This window comes from Pectinophora gossypiella, chromosome 3 (genome assembly GCF_024362695.1).
Source record: "Pectinophora gossypiella chromosome 3, ilPecGoss1.1, whole genome shotgun sequence".
NCBI classification, from domain to species: Eukaryota; Metazoa; Arthropoda; class Insecta; order Lepidoptera; family Gelechiidae; genus Pectinophora; species Pectinophora gossypiella.
Window position 1 is genome coordinate 1252237 of NC_065406.1, and position 14183 is coordinate 1266419.

Sequence of the window (14183 nt, forward strand, 5' to 3'; positions counted from 1 at the left end):
GTCAGACGTCACACACACAGATGTGCATGTACGATAACGTTAATATGTTTGGTGTCTGTGTAAGGCCGGGTTTCCACTGACGCGGAGATGGGCGGAGAAGAGCGGAGATGTGCGGATTTGACCAATCACAGCATTCGGGAGAGCGAAAAACGAAGACGCTCTGTCACTCTCTCTCTCTCTCTCACGGTGATTGGTCGATTCCTGCACATCTCCGCTCCTCTCCGCACAGCTCCGCGTCAATGGAAACGCAGCCTAAAACGAGGTTGTTTGCATGAAGTGTCCGGGGTTTGCTAACACTGTGTACCAGATGAGACGCGGAGTTTAGTAGTACAGTGTTAGAAGAAACTCTTCAATAGTATTAATAGCTTGATTTAGGTATTTCCCACATCGTATCGTATATACAGCATATCCTCACCTCTCCTCCTGAGGCACCTCGCTGTACCCCAGCACGCGTGTGCCGTACGAGAAGAATTCCCCGTTGAAGAAGCTGTCCATCATCCACAGCTGCACCACGATGTTGATCAGGCAGAGCAGCTCGCAGCCCCAGTATCGCAGAGCGTACAGCTTGTGCGTCTGTAATTAAATGAATTAATTATACAGGGTGTTAGTGACATTGTAACGAAAACTTTGAGGGATGATTCAGGCCATGATTCTGTGTTGATATCAAGTGGAATTTTCCGTCGCAAAAGTATGGAACGGAAAATAATTTAAATAAGGTCTAAAATTTTCATGACTTCTCCGACAGGAAATTCTACTTGATATCGACTCAGAATCGTGGTCTGAATCATCTCCTTCAGTATTCGTTACAGTGTCACTAACACCCATACCTACTTGTATGGCTACTGTATGTACTTGTACGGGGTGTAAGTGACATCGTAACGAATACTGAGAGGGATGATTCAGCTGATTATTCCGAGTTAATATCAAGTGGAATTTTCCATCGCAAAAGTATAGAATTGAAAATAATTTAAAAAATCTAAAAAAAATAACATGAATTTTGCGACGGAAAATTCCACTTGATATTAACTCAGAATCATGGTCTGAATCATCCCTCTGAGTATTTGTTACGATGTCACTAACACCCAGTATTACACTTACGTAACGGCCTCCGTGGTCCAGTAAAAAAGCTTATTATAAGATTAATGATTACCTAAATTATAAAAATGTCTAGTATTGAACGTGTTCCTCTAGTTTAGATTTAAAAGATGTGTTGCTGTTACAGTTTCTTGTCATTTCTTCTCCTTAGCCATAACACCTTGCCAAATAACGAAAAATTCAAAAATGTTACATTGACCTTCAACAAGTTTATCCATGATAATTACGTTAAATAAATGATTCTGATTTCAATGGTTAAACGAATAGATGACATAAGATAACAGTCTAATAGAGCCCCAACAAACCTATTCGCTACACAAATTATTAATCCAGATGATTGGGTGTTCATTAGTACCGTTACGAAACATCCTAAAATAATACAAACACGACCTCTGTGTGTGTAACGGCCTCTGTGGTCCAGTGGTTGAGCGTTCGGCTCACGATCCGGAGGGCGCGGGTTCAAATCCCCGTGGGGACATATCACGAAAATCACTTTGTGATCCCTAGTTCGGTTAGGATATTACAAACTGATCACCTGATTGTCCGAAAGTAAGATGATCCGTGCTTCGAGAGGCACGTTCAGTGTAGGTAAATCAAAGATAAATTATGAAATTCAGATTACTAAATAAAGACAGATCTAAAGGTGACAAAAAACGTTTTCTTTTTCTATTTAACTCATTTATGAATTTTAATAAATGAAAATGTAATACTAAGTGCGACATTTCGTCACGTGTGCTGACGTCACAGGTTGCTTTTTCATATAAATTCCATAGCAATTTCTTGCTCTGATGTTTAGCAAAAAGTAACTGATGTAAGTAAGTAGTCGTTACATGGGCCATGTCAGGGGCCTTTGGTGGCTTAATAGTAACCCTGACACCAGGGTTGATGAGTTTGTTACTCCACCTCACAACCCACACGATAGAAGAGACCCTACGGAGGTCCGTGTTACTCTATGTACACATCAGAAGATATATGCAGTCTATGAATGCATCACAATATGCTAACAAGGCCCGTTGTCGCCGGGTCACGGGACGCGGTGGCCCAATTGAGAACACATTAACGACTGCATTCCACACAAATGACAACGACTTTATAGAGACCACTGAGATATGAATGGAATGAAAGTTTTAATATTTAATAGCATTCCTGTTTAGTAAAGATCATTTGATGGTGTTCTTAGATGCCGCTTGTTTAAGTATGATGTAGTCGTTCATTCACCTCACAACCCACACGATAGAAGGATATTATGTTATTCAACAGCCTCCGTGGTCTAGTAGTTAGAGAGTTAGAATCACAATATGGAGTTCCGAGTTCTATTCCCGATGGGGTCATTGTAGAAATCGCTTTGGGAGACTGTCCTTTGTTTGGTAAGGACTTTGCAGGTTTGAATCATCTGCTTATCCGAAAAAGTAAGATGATTCCGTTGCTTCGGAGGGCAGGTTAAGCCGTTGGTCCCGGCTATTAGCCGTAAATCTCCTACTCCAAACCTCAGTGGAACAACGTGGTGAAGTATGCTCTATTACCCTTCCGGTTGATTGAGGGGAGGCCTGTGCCCAGCAGTGGGACGTGTATAGGCTGTTTATTTTATGTTTATGTCGATTCTTATTCCTTGAAACTTTTACATACCTACTAATAGTATATTGAAGTGTCAAATTCAAATCAAATTATAATTCCAAATTCATTTTTTTATGAGAAACTTAATATTGTTTTTTATTTCCCATTGAAAAGACAAAAGAATTACAAGCTCCATGTAAAGTTTACAAGTAAAAAAGTACCTAGGTACCTATAAAAGTAAACCTATGAAGCATCTATTAAAATGTTATTCTCTTCCGGTATAAACATGGAACTATTGGAGTAAATATTTACCATAATTTCAACACGTGTCGCTAACAACCATAGTTTATAAACACTTCAAGAGCTAGAAAAGAACCTCAATCATTAACATGTTACTATACTTGATCATTAATCTAATCATCGCTAATTTAGGAGCCACGCTCTTGTCGGTGTAGCATGGAACAGATTTAAGAGAACGCGAACGTCGTGTCTTATAAGGAAGTGAAAGAATTTGCCTTTGATAGACAAGAATGGACGATCATTCATCTACTTAAGATATTTTTTGATGACTGACTGAATACTTACAGGCGATACAGTAACCGCGGCGCGCGCGGTGCGATTTATCTCAAGGACTTCGACAAATATCCATAGGACGTTTATGTGCGTAGATAGCTTTCACTGCGTCTAATAGTCGATGTCCTGGATATACATATATCTCGCGCGGTTGCTGTGCCGTGGCAGCTACTTGTAGCGGTAGGTATATCTATAAGAACTTTTATGTTTTTAATTATCGCTTAAGATTAGAAAATTTCTTATACAGTTCTTAGAAAAGAAGAAGAATACAAGATGACAAGGGGCATCGAAAATATTTTATAAAATCACTTTACTATTATCAAAATAGGGATCTGCAGAAGTATGGTTACTTAGGATTCGTTACCGAAATAAAATTGGGACTCGCTGGAGTGTAACAGCGACAGATCATAGCACTAAATTACAGTGTTAGAGTCCGCATGTCGCCTGTTAACCTTTATCGTGTCGGCATATGAAGCAGCCGCACTATGACATTTCTGGCCTGACCGCTACATCGATTTACCCACCGTTCACTGCGTAGTTACACAATCGCTAGTTGTATTTCTGCGATTCCAAAGAAACAATGAATAACGTGAAAAGTTTTACAATACGATCGTTGTCTCAGTATAGCATTTCGTTTTGTGCATATTTCCCACTGGCTTTGCTTCCGCGGTATCCCCGTACAATAAGAACTCTGTGGTGATAGCCTTGCTGGGTGGTCACATTTTTGAGTTTATCATTCGATACACATACCTCTATATACTTTATGTCAATAGCACAATGGTCATCTTTTACCGTGTCTTATCTTGTATTTGTGCTTTATAGCAAGTTTCAAACATTCCACTGATAAAACGAGACAGTCCGTCTGATGTTGTAACGTTATACAATGATCGTTGTGCGAAATTTTATACCGACGACGAATAAACCGGTCATGGTATTTGAAATGGATGCCTGTGTATTCCGTTGCTATGTTGATAAGTGAATATCTTATTTTATTTAATAACACGTGTCTTCTTCTATCGTGTGGGTTGTGAGGTGAATTACCCACCTCATCAACCCTGGTGACAGGGTTACTAAAAGGGAGTTTTATCTATAGTATTGTTTTATTGAAGGATTATTACTCCACCTCACAACCCACACGATAGAAGAAGACTATATTACCAACTCAAATTCGTCCATAAACTTCACATCCTTCAATGAAACTATACTACACTCAAACTTAAAAATATCTCTAACCATTAGTTAACAAAGTTACACTTTGAATCGTAATTTTTTGCATAAATATTTTTTTTGTTGTGAAGTGTGTCAGGATCGAAGCAAATGGAATTTCGTAGTCTCTATAAACCCCGGTGGGAAATAGGCGTTAGTTTATGTATGTATTTTTTGTCGAAAGTCTCATCCGCCTAAAACTGTGGTTTCTCACAACCTGTATACCAGAAGAAAAGTAGCTGCAAGAAAAACCTCAGCACTGAGCCCTGTTCTTATCAAAAATCATCATCATCACATCATCACCAGCCCATTAACGTCCCCACTGCAGGGGCACGGGCCTTCCCTATGGATGGATAGGGAGATCGGACCTTAAACCACCACGCGGGCCCAGTGCGGATTGGTGGTTATTAACGACTGCTAATGCAACCGGAACCAACGGCTTAACGTGCCTTCCGAAGCACTGAGGAACTCGAGATAAAAACTTTTTTTTTGTGGTCACCCATCCTAAGACCGGCCTTTGCGAAAGTTGCTTAACTTCAACAATCGCAGACCGAGCACGTTTACCGCTGCGCCACCGAGCTCCTCCTCCAAAATCATCGATATTATTATACGAGTATGTATGTCGCTACATTATTTTACAATTTGCCGGGTGCTACAATTGCAAGTTGCAGGGTCTACCCGACAGATGCGCCCTCGCCCTTTGTCGACGGGATGCACAATGCGCACACCTGGTGCTTTTTGCTACCCTAGTACTTCATAGATAGGTGACCATTTTGCTGCCAATCGCCACCTGGCTGGATAACACGACAAGGTTAGAGACGACGCGACGTGCTAAAATAAGATGCAGTCAAGTTCGTAGTCGGAATAGAGTTCATTAATAATCTATTTTTTTTTATTAACGCTGATGTACGATGCGGCTGATGAAACATGTGAGTAGAATAAATGCAGTGGAAATGTTGAGGAGTATGAGTCGTATTATAAAGTTAGTGATTATTTAAAAGTTATCAATGCATGGGATTAACTATCTAGGAATCGATATTAGGCAGCCAAATTACTAAGTACATGGTATAACAGTATTTTATGAATTTTTTTTTTTTTTGAAGAACGATCCTCTAGTGCCCTATGCGGAGGTTTTTCCTGCAACTTCTATTCCTCGACTATACACGTTGTATCGGGTGAGAGCCTTCAGCGCTCCCCATTTGTCCGACCAAGTAGTTAATGCCATCTGCGGCAAATCTACAATAAGTTATGTCAAAAAAAAAGACTACAGGTTGTGAGAAGCTGCAGTAGTATTAGGCGAATGAGACGTTCTTTACGTAAAAAATGACGATTCAAAGTAACTATGTTACCTACTGAATAAAGATATTTTTGAATTTAAATTTTGAATGATAGACTCAGAAAAGGTAACGTAGTATAATTGTATTACTCTATTTTGTTATGGAGTAATTATGGCTACTTTTATGTACTTGTACGGGGTGTAAGTGACATCGTAACGAATAATGAGAGGGATGATTCAGCTCATTATTCTGAGTTAATATCAAGTGGAATTTTCCAATAGTATAGAATTGAAAATAATTAAAAAGAATTTTGCTCTTGACTCAGAATCATGGTCTGAATCATCCCCCTCAGTATTCGTTACGATTTCACTAACACCCTGCATAAAATTAAATTCATTTAAAATATACTTTATTGTACCGAAGTAAAAGAAAACAATTACAAAACAGGCTTAACTAGGTACAAGACAAATGGCAGCCTTATGAAAGTTCTTGATGCATAATTCCGCAAGACTATGCATTATAGCATTGTGCCATGGCTAAGGCCTAAGACATCATTATGCGACGCAATGTTTCTAATACCTGTACGATGCAACGCTGATCGTTCAACATATGGCATAGCTGTTTGACTCAACTAGCATTATCCCGCTTTTCACAGGGAACGTCGTGTCTTATAAAGGAAGTGAAAGAATTCATCTTTGATAGACAAGAATGGAGAATGTTACACGGACAAGAGCGTGACACGTAAATTAGTGGCAACGTATAACATAACATAACATAACATAACAAATACTTTATTGCACAAGCAGGAAAAAAAACAAAATACAAAACAAAAGAGAAATAGAATTAGTACAAGTAGTATATATATATACATATATATATATAGTAGTAGTATATATACGTCACAAACACTCTTCTTATAACAAACTTACACACCCGACATACTTTTGTTGTATACCCGAATACTCATTTCACATAACTCATTATTCGGCATACCCATTAGCCACTCATTTATTTTATTTTATTTTTTTTGTTTTCCCTGCGTAAGTTTTTACAAACAAAATATTTGTTAATTTAAGATGACACTATAAAATTATATACTGAATTTATACCCTGTATTCCTGTATCCACTTCCCTGTACACCTAGCAAAAAATCTAAGCTGTATTCAGGCGCTACTATCATATACAGTCATGAGCAATATAATGTACCCACTTTAGGACTCTGCCGCACTAACATATTTGACATTTAGTGAGACTTACAGTTCAATTTCTCAAAAAAGTTAATGTGACATGGTACCAAAGTGTATACATATTAATGCTCGTGACCGTACTGGAATTATAGTTCGCTTGTGGCTCGCCTGGTGATTATAGATCATAAACCAGATAGTTCGGCAACTTTCTGCATCATAGTGTAACATGGTACAGTGATGTGCACAAAAAACTGAACACAATTAAACAAGACTCTAAATCCAAGTAACCAAGCTGAGACGAGCTGTTACGGCTTTAGGTTCCGTATGTATTAATTTCATAAAAATAGCATATATACCATCATGCCTGTATCCCCAAGTCTCGTTAACTTGATACCATGTCACATTAACTTTTGTGACAAATTAAACCGTAAGTTTCATTAAATGACAAATAATGATAGTGCGACAGGGTTCTAAAGTGTGTACATGATACTGCTCATGGCTGTACCTACGTATGTATGTTGAGTTTGACATCCAATCCCCATGTGGGATTTTACGTGCGCGGGGACACAAGAAGCTGATCCTGTTCTATGTTTTTATTAGCTCCCAGAATAGCACAGAAGCTTATTAGCTATTCCATAAATAACTAAATAATTTGCACCTATAACTCATAGACATTCGCAAGGTAACTATGACAGAACAATGTTAATTTTCACCCCAGCTTATTTGGCTTTGTCCCTCTACGTGACTAAATGTTCATTTGTAAGTTGACGAAAACAGACGTTCGATGGCCAAAACAAACAGTCATTGGTGCTAATTCCTGCAGACTCCATCTAATTTTATTCTGTTATACGTGTCATTTTCTTATCCGTTGAAAAAGAAAAGGACGGGTAATCGACAGGCATAAAATTTATGGAATACACGTCAATTTTAAGCATAAATCTAAAACAAACATACATCGGCCAATAAACCGACAGAATTAAGTAGACAGCACGTCAAATGGATTGCATACCAGCGAGACGCCTATTTTATTCGCACGGGTTATTCATTCATTTTAAAATTAACTTGTAGACAATCATCCGTCCCTTTCCATTTCGGCGGACAAGAAAATGACGGGTATAACTTAAAATAAAATTAGGAGGTGTCTGCAGAAATCGCGGCGATAGCCCATACAAACTCAGCAATCGTTAGATATTTTGTATTAATATTTTATGAAAAAAAATATGCCTGGTATAGATGCGTAGACAGATAAGATAAAAACTACTACAATTACACTACGTACTTACTACTACTACTAACTTCTACTTCACTTTATTTCTAACTCTACTTCTAGTTTTTACTTTTTTTATTTAGATATATGTTTTTAGACAGCTTTGTTAACTTCTTCTTCTTTGCGAGTCGATGGCGATCGATACTAAATTTTTGCTGACCAATAATTGGCCACGCTTACGGCATTGTCAGTGGCTTCGTAAAGGTCTTTAATAGTGAAGGTGTTAGGGCACTTAGGACAGCACAAAAGGTGAGCCATAGTTTGTGGTGATACTCCACACTCGCAATCATCGCAACCATCAACCAGATATCCCCACCTGCAGAGATTATCCTTGCAGCGGCCAACCTGTGTCCGGAGCCTATTTAAAGACTTCCATGTGGGCCACGCTAGATTGCTTCCAGGTTGTTAACTTACATTTATTATTGTGTCTGTTATTTTAGGTCTGGAATAACGTTCATTCTTAACTAAATTAGGACATTCTCGTTTCAACAAATGTTCTGTAACGAATTATTCTACACACAAAATAAACTTTTTTATTTTCTTTTCTCGATCGCGAAGAGTTGAAATCTGTTATTCGAGCTCTACATCCCAACAGAGGATAAAAGGATTAGAAGAATTTGTTTTCTAAACACATAACATAACCAGCATAACAAGCGGGCACAGGCCTCCCCTCACTCAATCAACCGGAGGGCGTATGGAGCATACTCCACCACGCTGCTCCAATGCGTGTTGGTGGAGGTGTTTTCTACATACATACATACATACATACATACATACATACATAAACTCACGCCCGTAATCCCTAATGGGGTGGGCAGAGCCACAAGTAATCAAAGACAACTTGCAGCCACTGTTGATACGAAGTCCTAAGCTGGATATGATGAACCTTATGGTGATAAGGGATCAGCCTATCGCCCATAACATTAGTCCATCATGTTAGAGGACACAATACCTCTGTCGGTTTTCTAAATACAACATTTTTAATTAAATCTTTATCGGTTTTGCCCGGGAATGTAAGGACCCCCAAAAAGCCAAACTTAGTTCTCGAAGCGGTTCGACCGCTACATGGCAACACCACACTCGCCAGATGTTTTTGCTTCTGGCACTGTTTTTGCATACATCCTAATTACGAATCCTCCATCTCAAATCGAAATCAGCCTTATACCCAGGGCCATAAAGATTTCGACCCGGGCAACAATAATTCGGGCGTAATTATGGCGGACAAAGAGAGCTACGTCTTTTGAAATGCAGTCAGACCCCTTTTTCAATTAAAAAAATCAAAGTTGAAAAGAACTGCGCAAGTAATTTAATAGTGACGCAATATACTGTGCTAAAACCATTCTGTTCTTTATGACCCTGAATATAAGTCCCTTTTATTCGCTCTAATATACGTATTACCTATTATTTATTTTTGTCAATTTATGGTTACCCTGTTTTACGTCTATTTTTTACCCGACTGCCACGGAAGGGTCGATTTTGGGTGTGTATTTTAACACATAACATAGCGTTTCTCCTCAATCCACGAATAGGCACAGGAGTATAGTATATAGACATATCACTAAATCTTTTAAGGGGCAATGTATACGTTTTTACAATAAGATTCCCATTGACATTCAGAATTTGCCTTTTAACTGTTTTAAGACAGTAGTTAAACAGAAACTTTGCAAAGAAGGTTATTATAAAGTTAGTGATTATTTAGAAGATATGAATGCATGGGATTCACTGTCTGAGAACTGATATCAGGCAGCTAAATTACTCAATTGTATAACAATATATATTTTTTAAAGAACGTCTAGGGCCCTGTGCCGTGGTTTTTCTTGCAGCTTCTTTTCCACGGCTATACTTTTCGTTACTTGTATTTCTTGTATGTGCAATAAAGTATTAGTTATGTTACGGTCCTTCCGATGGTATTAGGAGCTCCTGTTTATATAGGAGAATACTTTTGACGTCATGTCCCACGTGTGAAACAAATTATTACCCGAACAACATAAAAAAACATAAAATCAACAAAACAGCAGGCGCCTGCGCGGGCGCACATGTCCGGGCTCAAGTTACCAGTTCCCCAAAATGCAACCGACGCTTGTGTAAATTGACCACATTGGCTTCTTCCGCGAACACCGACTTTATATACAAATAAACAAGTGCATTACTTATAGTATAATATTTAATACAGAATCACGGATTATGATGCAGTTGAACTTATAGATCCTGAGTACCATAGGAATAAAAGTGCCAAGCAATAAACTCAGCAACTCTCCGCTCCCCACCAGCGTCTGAGCTAGGTTTACCATTTACATTTCGTTTTTTTTTTTAAATATGTACTTGTATCTGAGACTTTAAAGCGAGAAAATAGTCACATAAAATTCAAAAATATCTTTATACAGTTGGTAACATATTTACACTTTGAATCGTCAATTTTTACATAACGAACGTCTCATCCGCCTAAAACTACTGCACACACGACGACACAACGGTGCTTCATATGGATAATGTAAATGTCACAGACGCAGGCGCATTCGTGTCGAGGTGATGATGTCAAGGTTTGCACTTGAAAAAGCCGCTATCATTAAATAGCTACTGGTACATTACTATAGATACGGGCATGTAATGTGGTTGATGGTTGAGCGATTGTTATCTCTGTAAACATATTATACTTATTATTTATTATAAAATCCGGCCTCCGTGGTCCAGTGCCGGAACATTGGGCTCACTGTTCGGAAGACCCAGGTTCGAATTTCGGTGGGGACATATCCTAAAAATTATTATTTATTATAGACTGCGATACGGCTCACCACCTACCACGTTAGTCTAACAGAATGTTCGCTGAGGTGTGATTCTTAGTTAGATGACATTGCAGGTTGATCACCAAAACATAAAGGGATATGTATTTCCTTACTTCACTACTCTCTTTATTTTCTCCTTTTAACCAAAAAACAAATGCACCTTACATTCCGACTCCAATCTAATAATAGACAACCATTTTATAATTTTAACCCTTTCAAGGACAGAGATCATAGGTCATTGGTTCATAATAGGTAATACGACACCTTGGGATCTGATCATTAGACGTTCTGTCCTTGAAAGTGTTAAAAAACTTCCTTCCGTCCTATTCAAAATTCAAATTCAAAATTATTTATTTTTCAAAATTGGCTTGCAAAGTTAGCGCTTATTGAACGTCAAAATATTAAATTACATATTATGTAACTAGCTGTAATACTACTACCACATCGGAATCTGTAACGCTGAGGGAAAGACGTGGCCAGAAAACCTCCCATCCCCTATTTATTAACCATTCTAAAATCATACCATAAACAATCAAATCCCCATTCATTTTCCTTCCATAGTGTTCTCTCATACTTTCTACTCACTTTTAAGCTGCAAGGTTACTTAGTAGCTCGGGCACTAGATATTACGGGCATAAGTTTTAGTATATATGTGATATTTCCACTAGTACAATATTCCTGTCATTGCATTATCTTATCAGCTTGTCGTGGTGTAGTCAATCGTATCATGCAATGGTTAGTTGGACACATCAGGCAACCAATTAAAACATGGTGACAAAGTACATTACTCAATCACACCGCATGAACGAACAGTGAATGAATGGAATGTGACCAATGATTTCAATCGAAACTCATCACATCTGATCTCCATTGCACAACGAAGATGCCCATGCATTTATTACATGAATGCCTCACACGCATAGACATGCAAACTCATTTTATTAGGCAGAATGCGAACTAGGTAAATAAAAATAAGATACCGAAATTAAAAAAAAAACTTGATGTTCGTTAAAATATAACATATATACGTATAGCATTTTATTTTTAAGTAAAACAATCCAATTTACATATACCAAGTTTCCATATGCTTGCAGAGACGCATGTCTCTGGTCATAGGACTGTATATTACTTAAATGTTTGGAAAATTCAACACCTCCCTCCATCACGGTCAAAGGGTAGAAGAAGGAGCCGCGGTGTTGCTTAATTATATAAAAAAAATACAATTTATTATGTATATGGTAAACCCGCTTACATAAACGTGTCTAGAAGGAGTAGAATTAGGAGTTAGTATATTGTGTCGCTGAGATTCCTAGGAGCTTAAAAAGGCCACATCGAAACAATTCATCTATAAAATCAATATTGCAATTTGAAATATGCGCATATAAAAGTAAGTGCGCAATGCAAACAGCAATACTTTTTTGTTGTGGCCTTTTTAACCCCCCCAGGAATCTCGGCGACACAATATGATAACACCGTCTCCGTTTTGTGAAAATTGTAAGTGATTTTTTTGTCTTTTTTTTGTGTGTGTGGCATCCTTTCATAATAAATAATTTCTATTCTAAATCCGAATTCCAGTCCTAATAGATACATCCATGTAAGCACGTCCTAATAATGTGGTCGGAATGAAGAATTAAGGCATTAAAAGGGCCGACGTTCAATTGGTTTCAAGTGGATTGGTCACAGTAGCGACGTGACAACTTGTACTACCGTTATGGTGACAAGAACTCGCTGCCGACAAAAACTTGAATTGGGAAGAGACTAATTTGTTGTCGATATTTTTGTACTTACGTTGCTAAGGGTAAGGTACTTAACGCGTAGAAGCTTTAAAACTTATTGGCTATGTGGCGCGATTGATGAATGTGGAGGAAGCAAGAGTATGTCAGGATTGAATCAAATGGAATTCCATAATCTGCTGACTCCAGTGGGATATAATCAACTTAATTACAGTCCTCATACCAGAATCTAAGCTTTCAAATAACAAAGCTTTCTAAAGAGAACTAATCGAATACTGTATTTTCTTAGGTAGTTCTTTAAGGTGTATTTTTTTATTACCTAAATAGGATTGCGTTTGACCACAATCTCACCTACGATAATTCTGGTACACGGGTACCTACCACATACAGAGAGGGGTTAAAATGACCACAATAAAGCAATTCATGCATCTAAAAAAGCAATGTTGCAATTTGACAATTATGAAAGTAAGTGCGCAATGCAAACAAATGTCAAATACCAATATTGTTTTTTTTTTAGATTAATTGCTTCGATGTCGCTTTTTTATTGGATATTATATAGTTTTGTGATTGGGTATTATGAACTGTATGGTGAAGGAACTATTCCTCAAGAATGCTGTTTTTGCGTTGTGAAATTGTCTTGACGCCCTATTATAGAGCTTTTAGAATGGTGTTACCTATTAACGCTGTTGTTGTAATATGCTAGACACGTTTGACATTATATGTCTTTCTCAAAAATAAGTATAAAAAGAACAGTTAGATGTATATCATTCATACACGATTACACGCGTTTGCCTGCCTAACCGTTCGCCACGTAATCGCTAAGTCACAAGCGCGCAATTTCACGTGGCATTATTAAGTTATTATCAAGAAACATGTCGCGTCACGCGACTACAAAACAGATGCAATAAAAACCACTGATAAAAACAATATCAATGGGACTTTGTGAATGAGACCACCACACTCGAGTAAACACACATTTGTACAGTTTAAGTGGGCAAAAAGCGCAGTGGAACTAAAGAACATAAGAACACAAATTGTGGAGTGCTTGCTACCGAATTATAAAAAAAAAACTTAATCCGACATAGGACAAAGAATAACGCTACGTGTAGAACGGTAACTCTCCGCCCCCCACCAATACGTATCAGCCGCCGGCCTATATTTACCTCACCCCCTCGGGGTCTTACCTCAAGTTTAAATGGCCGAAAGCCGGTAAGAAGTAAGGGGAGGCACGCGTCGACCATCTGTCTCGCTCGCACTTACACGGTAAGGTGGCACACGATAAGAATGACATTTTTGTATGGAGTGTCCGGGGTGTTGATGTATCTACAGTAGACAGAGCAACAAAATAGTAGATGATATGCTATCATAAGAAAATGTCTACCCATTTCATCCTTATTCCAAGGTTATACTAGGAATAGTTAACAAGTTCACAATATGGCAACATCATAATTCATTAAACCAGCGTGAGGGTTAATTTATAACATAGACGTTTACATACATACATACAT

The 14183-nt window shown here is 38.1% G+C and overlaps 2 protein-coding genes across 3 annotated transcripts in view; one reads left to right on the forward strand and one right to left on the reverse strand.

Moving 5' to 3' along the window:
• The window catches only part of LOC126382225 (tRNA (adenine(58)-N(1))-methyltransferase non-catalytic subunit TRM6), a 460488-nt gene that overhangs the window by 296772 nt on the left and 149533 nt on the right, over nucleotides 1-14183 (forward strand). The window lies entirely within an intron of this gene.
• Nucleotides 1-14183, reverse strand: part of LOC126382231 (innexin inx1-like) — a 77258-nt gene that overhangs the window by 16086 nt on the left and 46989 nt on the right. Inside the window, exon 5 of the mRNA XM_050032032.1 lies at nucleotides 416-573. Coding sequence (XP_049887989.1) covers nucleotides 416-573 — 158 coding nt within the window. The remainder of the gene's footprint in view (nucleotides 1-415; nucleotides 574-14183) is intronic.